Raw genomic sequence first — 14,913 nt, forward strand, 5'->3', positions numbered from 1 at the left:
CAAGCATCACGATACTTGTATGAAGTTGGTACATCCGATCTGCCAACTTCTGTCAGTTTGCTCTAGGACGCCCACAAGCCTCACAAAACTAGGCTGAAGGTAGCCGGTTAGCAGTAAGAAAAATTATGGAAGTGAATATATGAAGATAGTTCAGTGCCTTAAATAAGGTGTTAAATGCATAAAAACATTTTTTTTTCTCTTATCAGATATAGGACAGGCACTTCAGACCAACTGTCTTTATTCATTTATAGAGCTGTTGTTCGATACATTTCTATGGACTAAGCAATAAGGCCAAATTCAATGTTTCATCAAATAATTGTAATTTATTTTATATACCTTAAGTGCCTAAAACTCCAAATCAAATGGCTAAATGAACCTTGCTATGACCGTCTTAAAACATGAACATATGTTAGCTAAGTAGAACCCCAGCCTATGTGTCATTGAGTACAGCTACAGCACCCGTTGTCACAGGAAGGCCAAAAAGATCAAGGACATAAACCGCCCTAGCCACGGCCTGTTCACCCCGCTATCGTCCAGAAGGCAAGGTCAGTACAGGTGCATCCAAGCTGGGACTGAGAGAATGAAAAACAGCTATCTCAAGGCCGGCTATCAGACTGTTAAATAGCCATCACTAGCCGGCTTCCGTCGGTTACTCAACGCTGATCTTAGAGGCTGCTGCCCTATATACATAGACTTGGAATCACTGGCCACTTTAATAATGGAACACTAGTCACTTTAATAATGTTTACATACTGCTTTACTCATCTCATATGTATATACTGTATTCTATTCTACTGTAATTTAGTAAATGCCACTCCGACATTGCTCAATCTAATATTTATATATTAATTCCATTCTTTTACTTTTAGATTTGTGTCTATTGTTGTGAATTGTTAGGTACTACTGCACTGTTGGAGCTAGGAACACCCAGCATTTCGCTACAACCGCAATAACATCTATGTGTATGTAACCAATACAATTTTTGATTTGATATAAGTCAAACATTTATTCTACTGTCAAATTTGACTACAAATTGTAAATAGGATAAAATTGGTCTCGTCCAAAACTGAATTTTGTGAGACTTATGGTCGTGACTGCATCACAACAAATGACGGTTGGGTTTGTTTCCATCCTGCCCACATTTGGCAGCACAGAAGTAATCATCAATTCAGAGTGTGTTGGAGCGAACCATTAAGGAGAGCTGAGCATTAAATAGGTCTAGTTGCCAGGCCATATGACACCCAGGCTATACTCTATTTTTGAAAGAGTACAAGAACCAAGACCATACGTACATTTATGACAGCTGGACGTACTATGTCAGAAGGATACAGGAAGAAGGATGAAAGCAAGATAACTGATGACTAACACGTAAAACATAAGCATGCAATGCATACATTATTTTTAGAAAGTGAAAAGGGTTCTACCATCATTATAACCTAACCAAAAGCAGATGTGGGCGTGAACGAGCAAACTCTGAGATTAAAAGAAAATAATGGAGAAAGGTCAAGGGAAGCAATTTTCATATAGAGGGAGGGGACTCTATACGTTATGCAAAGACTGAAATCCTATAAAGGCATGACTCTGTAATATGAGAATTTAGTCTCTTTCCATGGAGGGGCTCGGCCCTGTTATGTTTGTGATAGGGTCCTTCCATGGAAGTGCTCAGTTTTGCTACTTTGTATTAAAGTGTATATTGAATTCACAAGTTCTTGTAAGAGTATTATATTTCTGAGGCAATTCTCCACGACAAGTGCAGCTGCACACCCCGATCAGAATGCCTGTGGTAAATGTGGGTTGACTTTGGATATCCCTATGGGACAATGTTAAAATTCCAATGGCTCCAAATTTCAATGACTTTAAAACATTGTAACTAATATAGTAAACATGTATATACAAATGTTGAAAGCGTTTAATGACAACTAAATGGTGTGCAACATGAACATATTGTCTCATTTACATTGTGTAATTTGATGGTTCCTAACTAGCTATCCAAAGAGAGAGGCTATCCAAAGTCAAACCAATTTTGTCACAGTCGCACACCAGCTGAGGTGTCCCACCTGCGAACACACACACGAAACCAACTCAGGTTTGAAATCAGTCATGGCCACTTGCATTTCTTAATGACCAAATCTAAAACAAGGCCAAATCAGGAAGTACAGTCTCTCTTTAGACTGTGGCATATGGTACAAAATGTGATAGCCTCACTTTTTGAAATACAGTACCAGTCAGAAGTTTGGACGCACCTACTCATTCCAGGGTTTTTCTATATTTGTACTATTTTCTACATTGTAGAATAATAGTGATGACAAACTATGAAATAACACATGGAATCATGTTGTAAACAAGTGTTAAATCAAAATATATTTGAGATTCTTCGAAGTAGCCACCCTTTGTCTTGAGAGCTTTGCACACTTGACATTCTCTCAACCAGCTTCATGAGTTAGTCACCTGGAATGCATTTCAATTAACAGGTGTTCCTTGTTAATTTGTGGACCATCCATATTATGGCAAGAACAGCTGAAATAAGCAAAGAGGAACGACATTCCATCATTACTTTAAGACATGAAGATCAGACAATCGGGCCAGTGACATGCGCTGCCTCCGGAAGCATGCGCTGCCTCCGGAAGTTAACAAGTTTACATTGCAGTAAAAGGTCTAGCCGAGGTTATTTTCTCACTCTCTTGGCAGTCTCTCGTAGTGAGAATAGGTACTTAAACAAGATAGCCTGGCATTCTTTTAGCCAACTCCTCTGTTGTGGTGTTCACTGTCATGCCAAGCAATGTTGGCTGAAACACAAACCGATCTGGCAACCAGGCTATAGGAAAGTGTGAAGGTCCTCCAATGACATGCTTGTAACATTCCTATTAATGTTCATCATGTGAAACTATTAGTGTGAAAAGTGATCGTCCCTGTACCAGGCATGTGCTTTTCTTGTTTGTGAAAAGCATCATTGATTTGCAGTGTTTAATGTCCCAGCACATAGTGGTGAAAGAATGATTTTTCAGTGTATGATTTTCTCAATAGACTTTGAAAGTACATAACATTTGTCTTCTTTTTCTTTCAGAGCACCTTCTACTCGAGAGACTAGTTTTATTGAGAAGATGAAGAAAACAGTTAGTGTTTTTCTATTTTCCGGTATATTGGGGGTGGGAAGGACAATGGTCAAGCTACTAGACTGGCTTTACATAATGGTTCTTAGCTAGAGGACAGCTTGACGGATTGCAGTGGATCCTCCGGACTCCTCAGTCCAGACCTGGGTTCAAATGCTATTTGAAATCATTTGAAATATGTTCTGGGCTGGATTGAGCTTTTCTGGTACAATAGTCAATAGAATTGTCGAAAAGGTGAAAACCGTGGCCATCTGGCAATCCAGGCAGAAAAGAGCCAACGCTAAATGTATTTGAAAGATTTCAAATTGCATTTGAACCTAAGTCTGCGCAGTAACGTTACTAGCTGATCTTGGGAAATTGATATAGGCTTGAGTAAGCAAGTGTGATTTGGCTGCAAAGTCCCCAGATATCAGAAGATGAAATAAATAAAATAATGATGGTATTTTACGCCATCATTTCGTCTTGTCTCTGTTGCTCACTGTCTAATGATTTATCATGGGAACCATGAATGGTGACATACACTGAGTATACAAATCATAAAGAAGACCTGCTCTTTCCATGACATGGAAAGCTATGATCCCTTATTGCTGTCACTTATTAAATCCACTTCAATCATTGTAGAGGAAGGGGAGGAGACAGGTTAAATAAGGATTTCTAAGCCTTGAGACCATAGAGCCCAACACTGGAGGTGCGAAAATAGCCATAATACCAATAGGGGATTTTAGAAACACTTAAAATAAAGGTTGTGCTTCATGTAGGCTCACCCTGGCGTGACGTTTTGATAACCATGTACATCTCTCTCGGACAAGGTGATTTTTATCAATATATTCGGTTCAATTTTCTCTCAGGTTCGAAAATGCTAATTAGCATCAAATTCCTGCACAGGAAGGAAATCACCAGCATGTATTCATCACATCTTTGCTAATGCTGCAGAAATTTGCTTGAAAGCAGTATCCAGATCCATCGGATATATTGATCACAATATAGTAGCCATATCTAGGAACACCAAAGTTCTAAAGGCTGGGCCTAATGTAGTGTATGATGCTGTTGATGTAAAGAATGTTTGTTGGTCTGCGGTGTGTAATGAGGCGCAAACAGACACTGCACTTGACACAATTGCTTATTCCAGTCACTAATAAGCATGCACCCATTTAAGAAAATGACTGTAAAAATGGTTTGATCCCTGTAGATTGATGAGGAATTGAAAAATTGTATGGTTGAGAGAGATGAGGCAAAGGGAGTGGCAAATGAAGTCTGGCTGCACACCTGATTGGCAAACGTATTGCAAATTGAGAAATCATGTGACTAAACTGAATAAAAAGAAGAAACTACACTATGAAACTAAGACATTACATAAAGAATGATTAGGAAAAAGCTTTGGTGCACCTTGAATTACATTTTGGGAAAAAAGGCAAACTCCGCTCATTCATTCATTAAACCAGATGGATAATTCATCACAAAACCAACTGATAACTACTTTAATTGTTTTTCATTGGCAAGATTAGCAAATTTAGGCATAACATACCAGCAACAAACGCTGACACTACATATCCAAGTATATCTGACCAAATTATGAAAGACAAGCATTGTAATTTTGAATTCCGTAAAGTGAGTGTGGAAGAGGTGAACAAATTATTGTCTATCAACAATGACAAGCCACCGGGGTCTGACAACTTGGATGGAAAATTACTGGGGATAATAGCGGACGATATTGCCACTCCTATCTGCCATTACTTCAATCTAAGCTTACTAGAAAGTGTGTGCCCCCAGGCTTGGAGTGAAGCAAAAGTAATTCCCGCTACCTAAGAATAGCAAAGCCCCCTTTACTGGCTCAAATAGCCAACCAATCAGCCTTTTACCAACCCTTAGTAAACTTTTGGGAAAAAAATAGTGTTTGACCAGATACAATGCTATTTTACAGTAAACAAATTGACAACAAACTTTCAGCATGCTTATAGGGAAGGACATTCAACAAGCACAACACTTACACAAATGGCTGATGATTGGTTGAGAGAAATTGATAATAAAAAGATTGAGAGGGCTGTTTTGTTAGACTTCAGTGTGGCTTTTGACATTATCGATCATAGTCTGCTGCTGGAAAAACGTAAGTGTTATGGCTTTACACCCCCTGCTATATTGTGGATAAAGAGTTACCTGTCTAACAGAACGCGTTCTTTAATGGAAGCCTATCCAGCCTAATCCAGGTAGAATCAGGAATTCCCCAAGGCAGCTGTCTAGGCCCATTACTTTTTTCAATCTTTACTAATGACATGTTACTGGCTTTGAGTAAAGTGTGTGTCTATATATACGAATGACTCAACACTATACGTCAGCTACTACAACGACTGAAATAACTGCAACACTCAACAAAGAGCTGCAGTTAGTTTCAGAGTGGGTGGCAAGGAATAAGTTAGCCCTACATATTTCTAAAACTAAACGCATTGTATATGGGACTAATCATTCACTAAACCCTAAACCTCAACTAAATCTTGTAATAAATTATGTGGAAATTGAGCAAGTTGAGGTGACTAAACTGCTTGAAGTAACACTGGATTGTAAACTGTCATGGTCAAAACATATTGATGCAACTAAGATGGGGAGTATGTCCATAATAAAGTGCTGCTCTACCTTCTTAACAGCACTATCAACAAGGCAGGTACTACAGGCCCAAGTTTTGTCGCACCTGGACTACTGTTCCGTCATGTGGTCAGGTGCCTCAAAAAGGGACTTAGGAAAATTGCAATTGGCTCAGAACAGAGCAGCACAGCTGGCCCTTGGATTTACACAGGGAGCTAACATTAATTATATGCATGGTTCAAAGTGGAGGCGAGATTGACTTCATCACTACATGTATTTATGAGAGGTATTGACATGTTCAATGCACAGAACTGTCTGTTTTGAATTAGGGTTGCAAAGGGTCGTAAACTTTCCCGGAAATTTTCCATGGGACGTTAAGATCTGGAATTTTGGGAATTTTGCTTAAATTCATCAGCTTATAACAGTGAACCTTTTTTGTGGGATACACACAAGGCTATTCTAGGTCTTGTGGCAGATTTAGGTTAAACTATCCCCAATTCAATGGAATTGCAACCCTCGCCATGCACAGTGCATTCTTCCATCACATATGCAGTGCACTCTTCCATCACATGTACAGCTGATTCTCAAGATCTTGCACACTAATGAGATGCTATTGAGCCCACACTACTACACTGTCTGAGCCAAGGACTACATGCTTTCTGGTGAGTTTTGATTACAATACTGGGTGGGGTGAATATATTTTCTTTGACATATATTATTTTTTGTTGACTAGTAAATAGTAGCCTACCGCAAAGTGTGTTTAAAAAATGTCTAACTTGTTAACAATTTCTGCTAGTTCGTTTTTGCTACCATGTGGGTTTTAGCTTGCTTGAGCCTGCTAACTGAGGAGTGTTAAATTCACTTGTTTCCATATATGTTTCTGTCAGGAGAATTTAGTTCTCGTGTTCATTAACCAATTCAATTAAACTACTCAGTCTGCTATATCAGGGTCAGTAGTGTGTGTGGTCTCCACGTGCCTGTATGACCTCCCTACAACGCCCTACAATGCTCCCTACAATGCTCCTGATGAGGTGGCGGATGGTCTCCTGAGGGATCTCCTCCCAGACCTGGACTTAAGCATCCGCCAACTCCTGGACAGTCTGTGGTGCAATGTGGCGTTGGTGGATGGAGCGAGACATGATGTCCCAGATGTGCTCAATTGGATTCAGGTCTGGGGAACGGGCGGGCCAGTCCATAGCATCAATGCCTTCCTCTTGCAGGAACTGCTGACACACTCCAGTCACATGAGGTCTAGCATTGTCTTGCATTAGGAGGAACCCAGGGCCATCCGCACCAGCATATGGTCTCACAAGGGGTCTGAGAATCTCATCTCGGTACCTAATGGCAGTCAGGCTACCTCTGGCGAGCACATGGAGGGCTGTGCGGCCCCCCCAAAGAAATGCCACCCCACACCATGACTGACCCACCGCCAAACCGGTCATGCTGGAGGATGTTGCAGGCAGCAGAACGTTCTCCACGGCGTCTCCAGATTCTGTCATGTCTGTCACATGTGCTCAGTGTGAACCTGCTTTCATCTGTGAAGAGCACAGGGCACCAGTGGCGAATCTTGGTGTTCTCTGGCAAATGCCAAACATCCTGCACGGTGTTGGGCTGTAAGCACAACCCCCACCTGTGGACGTCGGGCCCTCATACCACCCCCATGGAGTCTGTTTCTGACCGTTTGAGCAGACACATGCACATTTGTGGCCTGCTGGAGGTCATTTTGCAGGGCTCTGGCAGTGCTCCTCCTGCTCCTCCTTGCACAAAGGCGGAGGTAGCGGTCCTGCTGCTGGGTTGTTGCCCTCCTACGGCCTCCTCCACGTCTCCTGATGTACTGGCCTGTCTCCTGGTAGCGCCTCCATGCTCTGGACACTACGCTGACAGACACAGCAAACCTTCTTGCCACAGCTCGCATTGATTTGCCATCCTGGATGAGCTGCACTACCTGAGTCACTTATGTGGGTTGTTGACTCCGTCTCATGCTACCACTAGAGTGAAAGCACCGCCAGCATTCAAAAGTGACCAAAACATCAGCCAGGAAGCATAGGAACTGAGAAGTGGTCTGTGGTCACCACCTGCAGAACCACTCCTATATTGGGGGTGTCTTGCTAATTGCCTACAATTCCACCTGTTGTCTATTCCATTTGTACAACAGCATGTGAAATGTATTGTCAATCAGTGTTGCTTCCTAAATGGACAGTTTGATTTCACAGAAGTGTGATTGACTTGGAGCTACATTGTGTTGTTTAAGTGTTCCCTTTATTTTTTTGAGCAGTGTAGTTCACAAGCCTTCTCACATTGTCTGCCACCTGTTAAACAACCTACTACAATCCCAAGGTCTCTCCCCTCCCTGGGTGGGGACAGAATGTCCTGTAAGGAACACAATATTCCAGCCGGTCTGACGATACAGTGGGGAAAAAAGTATTTAGTCAGCCACCAATTGTGCAAGTTCTCCCACTGAAAAAGATGAGAGAGGCCTGTAATTTTCATCATATGTACACTTCAACTATGACAGACAAAATGAGAAAAAAAATCCAGAAAATCACATTGTAGGATTTATTTGCAAATTATGGTGGAAAATAAATATTTGGTCAATAACAAAAGTTTATCTCAATACTTTGTTATATACCCTTTGTTGGCAATGACAGAGGTCAAACGTTTTCTTCACAAGGTTTTCACACACTGTTGCTGGTATTTTGGCCCATTCCTCCATGCAGATCTCCTCTAGAGCAGTGATGTTTTGGGGCTGTTGCTGGGCAACACGGACTTTCAACTCCCTCCAAAGATTTTCTATGGGGTTGAGATCTGGAGACTGGCTAGGCCACTTTCAGGACCTTGAAATGCTTCTTACGAAGCCACTCCTTTGTTGCCCGGGCGGTGTGTTTGGGATCATTGTCATGCTGAAAGACCCAGCCACGTTTCATCTTCAATGCCCTTGCCGATAGGAGGTTTTCACTCAAAATCTCACGATACATGGCCCCATTCATTCTTTCCTTTACACGGTCCTGGTCCCTTTGCAGAAAAACAGCCCCAAAGCATGATGTTTCCACCCCCATGCTTCACAGTAGGTATGGTGTTCTTTGGATGCAACTCAGCATTCTTTGTCCTCCAAACACGACGAGTTGAGTTTTTACCAAAAAGTTATATTTTGGTTTCATCTGACCATATGACATTCTCCCAATCTTCTTCTGGATCATCCAAATGCTCTCTAGCAAACTTCAGACGGGCCTGGACATGTACTGGCTTAAGCAGGGGGACACGTCTGGCACTGCAGGATTTGAGTCCCTGGCGGCGTAGTGTGTTGCTGATGGTAGGCTTTGTTACTTTGGTCCCAGCTCTCTGCAGGTCATTCACTAGGTCCCCCCGTGTGGTTCTGGGATTTTTGCTCACCGTTCTTGTGATCATTTTGACCCCACGGGGTGAGATCTTGCATGGAGCCCCAGATCGAGGGAGATTATCAGTGGTCTTGTATGTCTTCCATTTCCTAATAATTGCTCCCACAGTTGATTTCTTCAAACCAAGCTGCTTACCTATTGCAGATTCAGTCATCCCAGCCTGGTGCAGGTCTACAATTTTGTTTCTGTTGTCCTTTGACAGCTCTTTGGTCTTGGCCATAGTGGAGTTTGGAGTGTGACTGTTTGAGGTTGTGGACAGGTGTCTTTTATACTGATAACAAGTTCAAACAGGTGCCATTAATACAGGTAACGAGTGGAGGACAGAGGAGCCTCTTAAAGAAGAAGTTACAGGTCTGTGAGAGCCAGAAATCTTGCTTGTTTGTAGGTGACCAAATACTTATTTTCCACCATAATTTGCAAATAAATTCATTAACAATCCTATAATGTGATTTTCTGGATTTTTTTTCTCATTTTTGTCTGTCATAGTTGAAGTGTACCTATGATGAAAATTACAGGCCTCTCTCATCTTTACAAGTGGGAGAACTTGCACAATTGGTGGCTGACTAAATACTTTTTTGCCCCACTGTAGTGCCATTCGTTTCTAACATGGAACAGAAAGTCCTTGTTCTAATTCAGAACTAAAACTACACCCATTATATTCAGTGTTATGATTATAATAAGATTCATACATTCATACAGTGACAGAATAGTATTCTGTTTAGTTATAGTTCTACGTTAAATGTATACATAATTTAGTCATTATTCATAAAAATCCCTTAACAGTTTCATTTTAAAACATTTATCTTACAAAGGAGTTGTTTAATCTAACTGCTAAACTATTTATCTGTACATGGAATTGTATAAATATATATATTTTTCTCATTATTTTCTAATCTTTACAGGAAAATGCCACGGGCACTATCTGATTGATGTGTGGAGACATTTCACTGCAGTTAATGTGGAAGGAAAAGATGTGTACATTTGCAAATACTGTGCCAAATCATATGTGAAGAATGCAACAAAGATGCAGAATCATCTGGCCAAGTGCATAAAGTTCCCACAGCGCTCACAACAAGGAACCTCTGACAAAAGTCCCTCTACTTCTATTCAAGGTGAAAATGATGAATCAGATACCTTATCGATAGCAACAGCTCATGGTCCTCCTGGAATCAGAAGTTTTTTTGACTCAATGGAGGAACGAGAGAGAAATGCTGATGAATGTCTTGCTGTGTATGCAACTTGTTCACCTCTGATGCTCACAGGCAATGTGTAATGGAAGAGATTTCTGAATGTTCTTCACCCAGAATACACCCCTCCAACCAGACATGGTTCAACAGAGTTCAAGTGAAGGTCAAGCAAATCATTGAGAAAACAGACTGTATTGCAATCATCTCTGATGGGTGGTCGAATGTAGGTGGGCAAGGAATAATTAACTACATCATCTCCACCCTTCAACCAGTATTCTACAAGAGCACAGACACAAGGGACAGCAGACACACTGGACTCAACATTGCAGATGAGCTGAAGGCAGTCATCAATGACCTTGAACCACAGAAGGTATTTGTACTGGTGATAGACAATTCTGGGAACATGAAGGCTGCTTGGTCTAAAGTAGAGGAGTACTACCCTCACATCACACCCATTGGCAGTGCTGCTCAGGCATTGAATCTGCTCCTCAAGGACATCATGGCACTGAAAATAATGGATACACTCTACAAGAGAGCCGTGGAAATGGTTAGGTATGTGAAGGGTCATCAAGTTATTGCAGCAATATACCTCACCAAGCAAAATGAGAAGAATAAGAGCACCACATTGAAGCTGCCCAGCAACACCCATGGGTGTGGTGTTGTCATCATGTTTGACAGTCTCCTGGGGGGGGGGGGGGGGGGAGTCTTTCCAAGAAATGTTCATATCACCATCTGCTGATACAGACATCCCCATCAAGAAGATCCTCCTGGATTATGTATTTTGGGGGAGCGGGCTGAAACCACTGAAACCTATAGCAGTAGCCATTGCTTGGATTGAGGGAGACAATGCCATCCTGTCTGATGTTCAGACTCTGCTTGCAGATGTAAGAGAAGAAATCCGTAATGCTCTGCCCACTGTTGGCCCAATCAGAGGAAACTGTGGTTCTGAAATATATCAAAAAGCATGAAGACTTCTGCATGAAGCCCATACACGTCGCAGTGTACATGTTGGACCCCAAGTATGCTGGCAAGAGCATACTTACTGTCTGGTGCAGAGATCAACAAGGCTGATGGTGTCATCACTACCGTGTCTCGACACCTTGGCCTGGATGAGGGCAAGGTTCTTGGCAGTCTGGCGAAGCACACTTCCAAGCAAGGGCTTTGTGATTGAGATGCAATATGGCAGTCGTGGCAACATATTTCATCAGCCACCTGGTGGAAGGGACTTTGTGGATCTGAGGCTCTTTCCACTGTTGCCTCCATCATCCTCCAAATCCCAACATCAGCCGCCTCAGAGCGCAACTGGTCACTGTTTGAGAACACACACACACCAAAGCACGCAACAGGCTGACCAATACAAGGGTTGAAAAATTGGTGGCCATCCGGGCAAATTTCTGGCTTTTTGAGCCTGACAACGAGCCATCCTCAACAAGGTTGGAAAATGACAGTGAAGATGAGACCTGAGTCTGATGTTCAAGAGGTGGACATTGAGGAGGTCCTGGGAGAAGACACGGAAGCCTGAGAGGAAGACAACCAAACTTTAATTTCTAGACTCCATTTTACAGACGTATGTTGAAAATGTTTTTGGGAGATGTGATGGATCATTGGGGATCATTCAATATTCCCTTTCTTTTGTTGTTCAATGAATTCATCCCATATGAAGAGTCAACTCATTTAATTAAAGTTCAATTCGTAACTAAATTGTTATTTTTTCTATTGAAAGGATTTAATCATTTGCAATTATTAATAAGCTAAAATGTTTAAGTTTCTGTCTCCATATGATATGGTAAATATATCCAATGCAAAAAACATCTACATTTAAATGGTATTAATAATAATTTGCATATATTTCTGTTAATTCCCATATATTCCTGTTAAGGAGAAGTATATCTTTAATTCTGTGAATAACAGTTGTATCTTTTATCAATGTTTATTTTGAGTATTTCTGTAAATTGATGTGGCTCTCTGCAAAATCACTGGATGTTTTGGAAGCAAAACATAACTGAACATAATGAGCCAATGTAAACTGAGATTTTTGGATATAAATATGCACTTTATCGAACACAACATACATGTATTGTGTAATATGATGTCCTATGAGTGTCATCTGATGAAGATCATCAAAGGTTAGTGATTTCATTTTATCTATATTTCTGCTTTTTGTGACTCCTCTTTGGCTGGAAAAATGGCTGTGTGTGTTTTTGTGACTTGGCTCTGACCTAACATGTTATGTTGTGCTTTCACTGTAAAGCCTTTTTGAAATCGGACACGATGGGTAGATTAACAAGAAGTTTCTTTCATTTGGTGTATTGCACTTGTTAATGTATGAAAGTTACATATTTTGAAAAAAATATTTTTGAATTTTGCCTGCTGCCTTTTCAGCGGAATGTTGCCGAGGGGTGCCGCTAGCGGAATAAGTTTTAATTCCCATATATTCCTGATAATTTCCACAGAAAGTTTCCACCTCTGAATATTGCCCAAAATTTGCAACCCTAGTTTGAACTACTGGTGCACAGCTCAGATACCCATGCATACCCCATAAGACATGCCACAAGAGGTCTCTTCACAGTCTCCAAGTCCAGAACAGACTATGGGAGGTGCACAGTACTACATAGAGCCATGACTACATGGAACTCTAATCCACATCAAGTAACTGACGCAAGCAGTAAAAAAATTTATTAAAAAAAATACACCTTATGGAAGAGCGGTGACTGTGAAGCAACACAAACAGACATACACACACAATAGCATATGCATTATACACACACGTACACATGAATTTTGTACTGTAAATACAGTTGAAGTCGGAAGTTTACATACACCGTAGCCAAATATATTTAAACTCAGTTTTTCACAATTCCTGACATTTAATCTTAGTAAAAATCCCTGTCTTGGGTCAGTTAGGATCACCACTCCATTTTAAGAATGTGAAATGTCTGAATAATAGTAGAGAATAGTCCACAACCTTACCACAATAATAAGTTGGGTGAATGTTGGCCCATTCCTCCTGACAGAGCTGGTGTAACTGAGTCAGGTTAGTTGGCCTCCTTGCTCGCACACGCTTTTTCAGTTCTGCCCACAAATGTTCTATGGGATTGAGGTCAGGGCTTTGTGATGGCCACTCCAATACCTTGACTTTGTTGTCCTTAAGCCATTTTGCCACAACTTTGGAAGTATGCTTGGGGTCATTGTCCATTTGGAAGACCCATTTGCAACCAAGCTTTGACTTCCTGACTGATGTCTTGAGATGTTGCTTCAATATATCCACATAATTTTCCTGTCTCAGGATGCCATCTATTTTGTGAAGTGTACCAGTCTGTCCTGCAGCAAAGCATCCCACAACATGATGCTGCCACCTCCGTGCGTCACGGTTGGGATGGTGTTCTTCGGCTCGCAAAACTCCCCCTTTTCCCCCAAACATAACGATGGTCATTATGGCCAAACAGTTATATTTTTGTTTCATCAGAGCAGAGGACATTTCTCCAAAAAGTATGATCTTTGTCCCCATGTTCAGTTGCAAATCATAGTCTGTTTTTTTTTATGGCGGTTTTGGAGCAGTGGCTTCTTCCTTGCTGAGTGGCCTTTCAGGTTATGTCGATATGGGACTCATTTTACTGTGGATATAGATACTTTTGTACCTGTTTCCTCCAGCTTCTTCACAATGTCCTTTGCTGTTGTTCTGGGATTGATTTGCACTTTTCGCACCAAAGTACGTGCATCTCTAGGAGACAGAACGCATCTTCTTCCTGAGCGGTATGACGGCTGCGTGGTCCCATGGTGTTTATACTTGTGTACTATTATTTGTACAGATGAACTTGGATCCTTCAGGCGTTTGGAAATTTCTCCCAAGAATGAACCAGACTTGTGGACATCTACAATTGTTTTCTGAGGTCTTGGCTTGATTTATTTGGATTTTCCCATGATGTCAATCAGAGGCACTGAGTTTGAAGGTAGGCCTTGAAATACATCCACAGGTACACCTCCAATTGACTCAAAGGATGTCAATTAGCCTATCAGAAGCTTCTAAAGCCAGGACATAATTTTCTGGAATTTTCCAAGCTGCTTAACTGCATCGTCAACTTAGTGTATGTAAACTTCTGACCCACTGGAATTGTGATACAATGAATTATAAGTGAAATAATCTGTCTGTAAACGATTGTTGGAAAAATTACTTGTGTCATGCACATAGATGTCCTAACCAACTTGCCAAAACTATAGTTTGTTAACAAGACATTTGTGGAGTGGTTGAAAAACAAGTTTTAATGACTCCAACCTAAGTGTATGTAAACTTCAGACTTCAACTGTATGTGGTAGTGGTGGAGTAGGGGCCTGTGGGCCCACAGTGTTGTGAAATCTGTGAATGTATTGTAATGTTTTTGAAATTGTATAAACTGCCTTATTTTGCAGCTAATGGGGATCCTTAATAAATACAACTACAAATAGTACATTTAGCTAACATAGTTAATCCAGAGATTCTTACCTTTGAATCGATTCGGCAGTCTCGTCCAGATCGTGGCATTTGTAGTTCTTTGTGATAGCCACATTAGCAGCTAATTAGCATTTCATTTTTGAGGGGTAAATACAGGTTAATATATTGATAAGTCAGCTTGTCCTATAGAGATTTAAATGGTTATCAAAACGTCC

At 41.1% G+C, this 14,913-nt stretch overlaps 1 protein-coding gene across 3 annotated transcripts in view; it reads left to right on the forward strand.

Annotated features, from left to right (window-relative positions):
• LOC139386003 (NADPH--cytochrome P450 reductase-like) overlaps positions 1–14,913 on the forward strand; it is a 42,307-nt gene that overhangs the window by 18,549 nt on the left and 8,845 nt on the right. For all 3 annotated transcript variants that reach the window (XM_071131320.1, XM_071131321.1, XM_071131322.1), the window contains one exon: positions 3,065–3,113. In XM_071131320.1, the coding sequence (XP_070987421.1) occupies positions 3,065–3,113 (49 nt within the window). The remainder of the gene's footprint in view (positions 1–3,064; positions 3,114–14,913) is intronic.

The sequence above is a fragment of the Oncorhynchus clarkii genome, chromosome 27, assembly GCF_045791955.1.
Source record: "Oncorhynchus clarkii lewisi isolate Uvic-CL-2024 chromosome 27, UVic_Ocla_1.0, whole genome shotgun sequence".
NCBI classification, from domain to species: domain Eukaryota; kingdom Metazoa; phylum Chordata; class Actinopteri; order Salmoniformes; family Salmonidae; genus Oncorhynchus; species Oncorhynchus clarkii.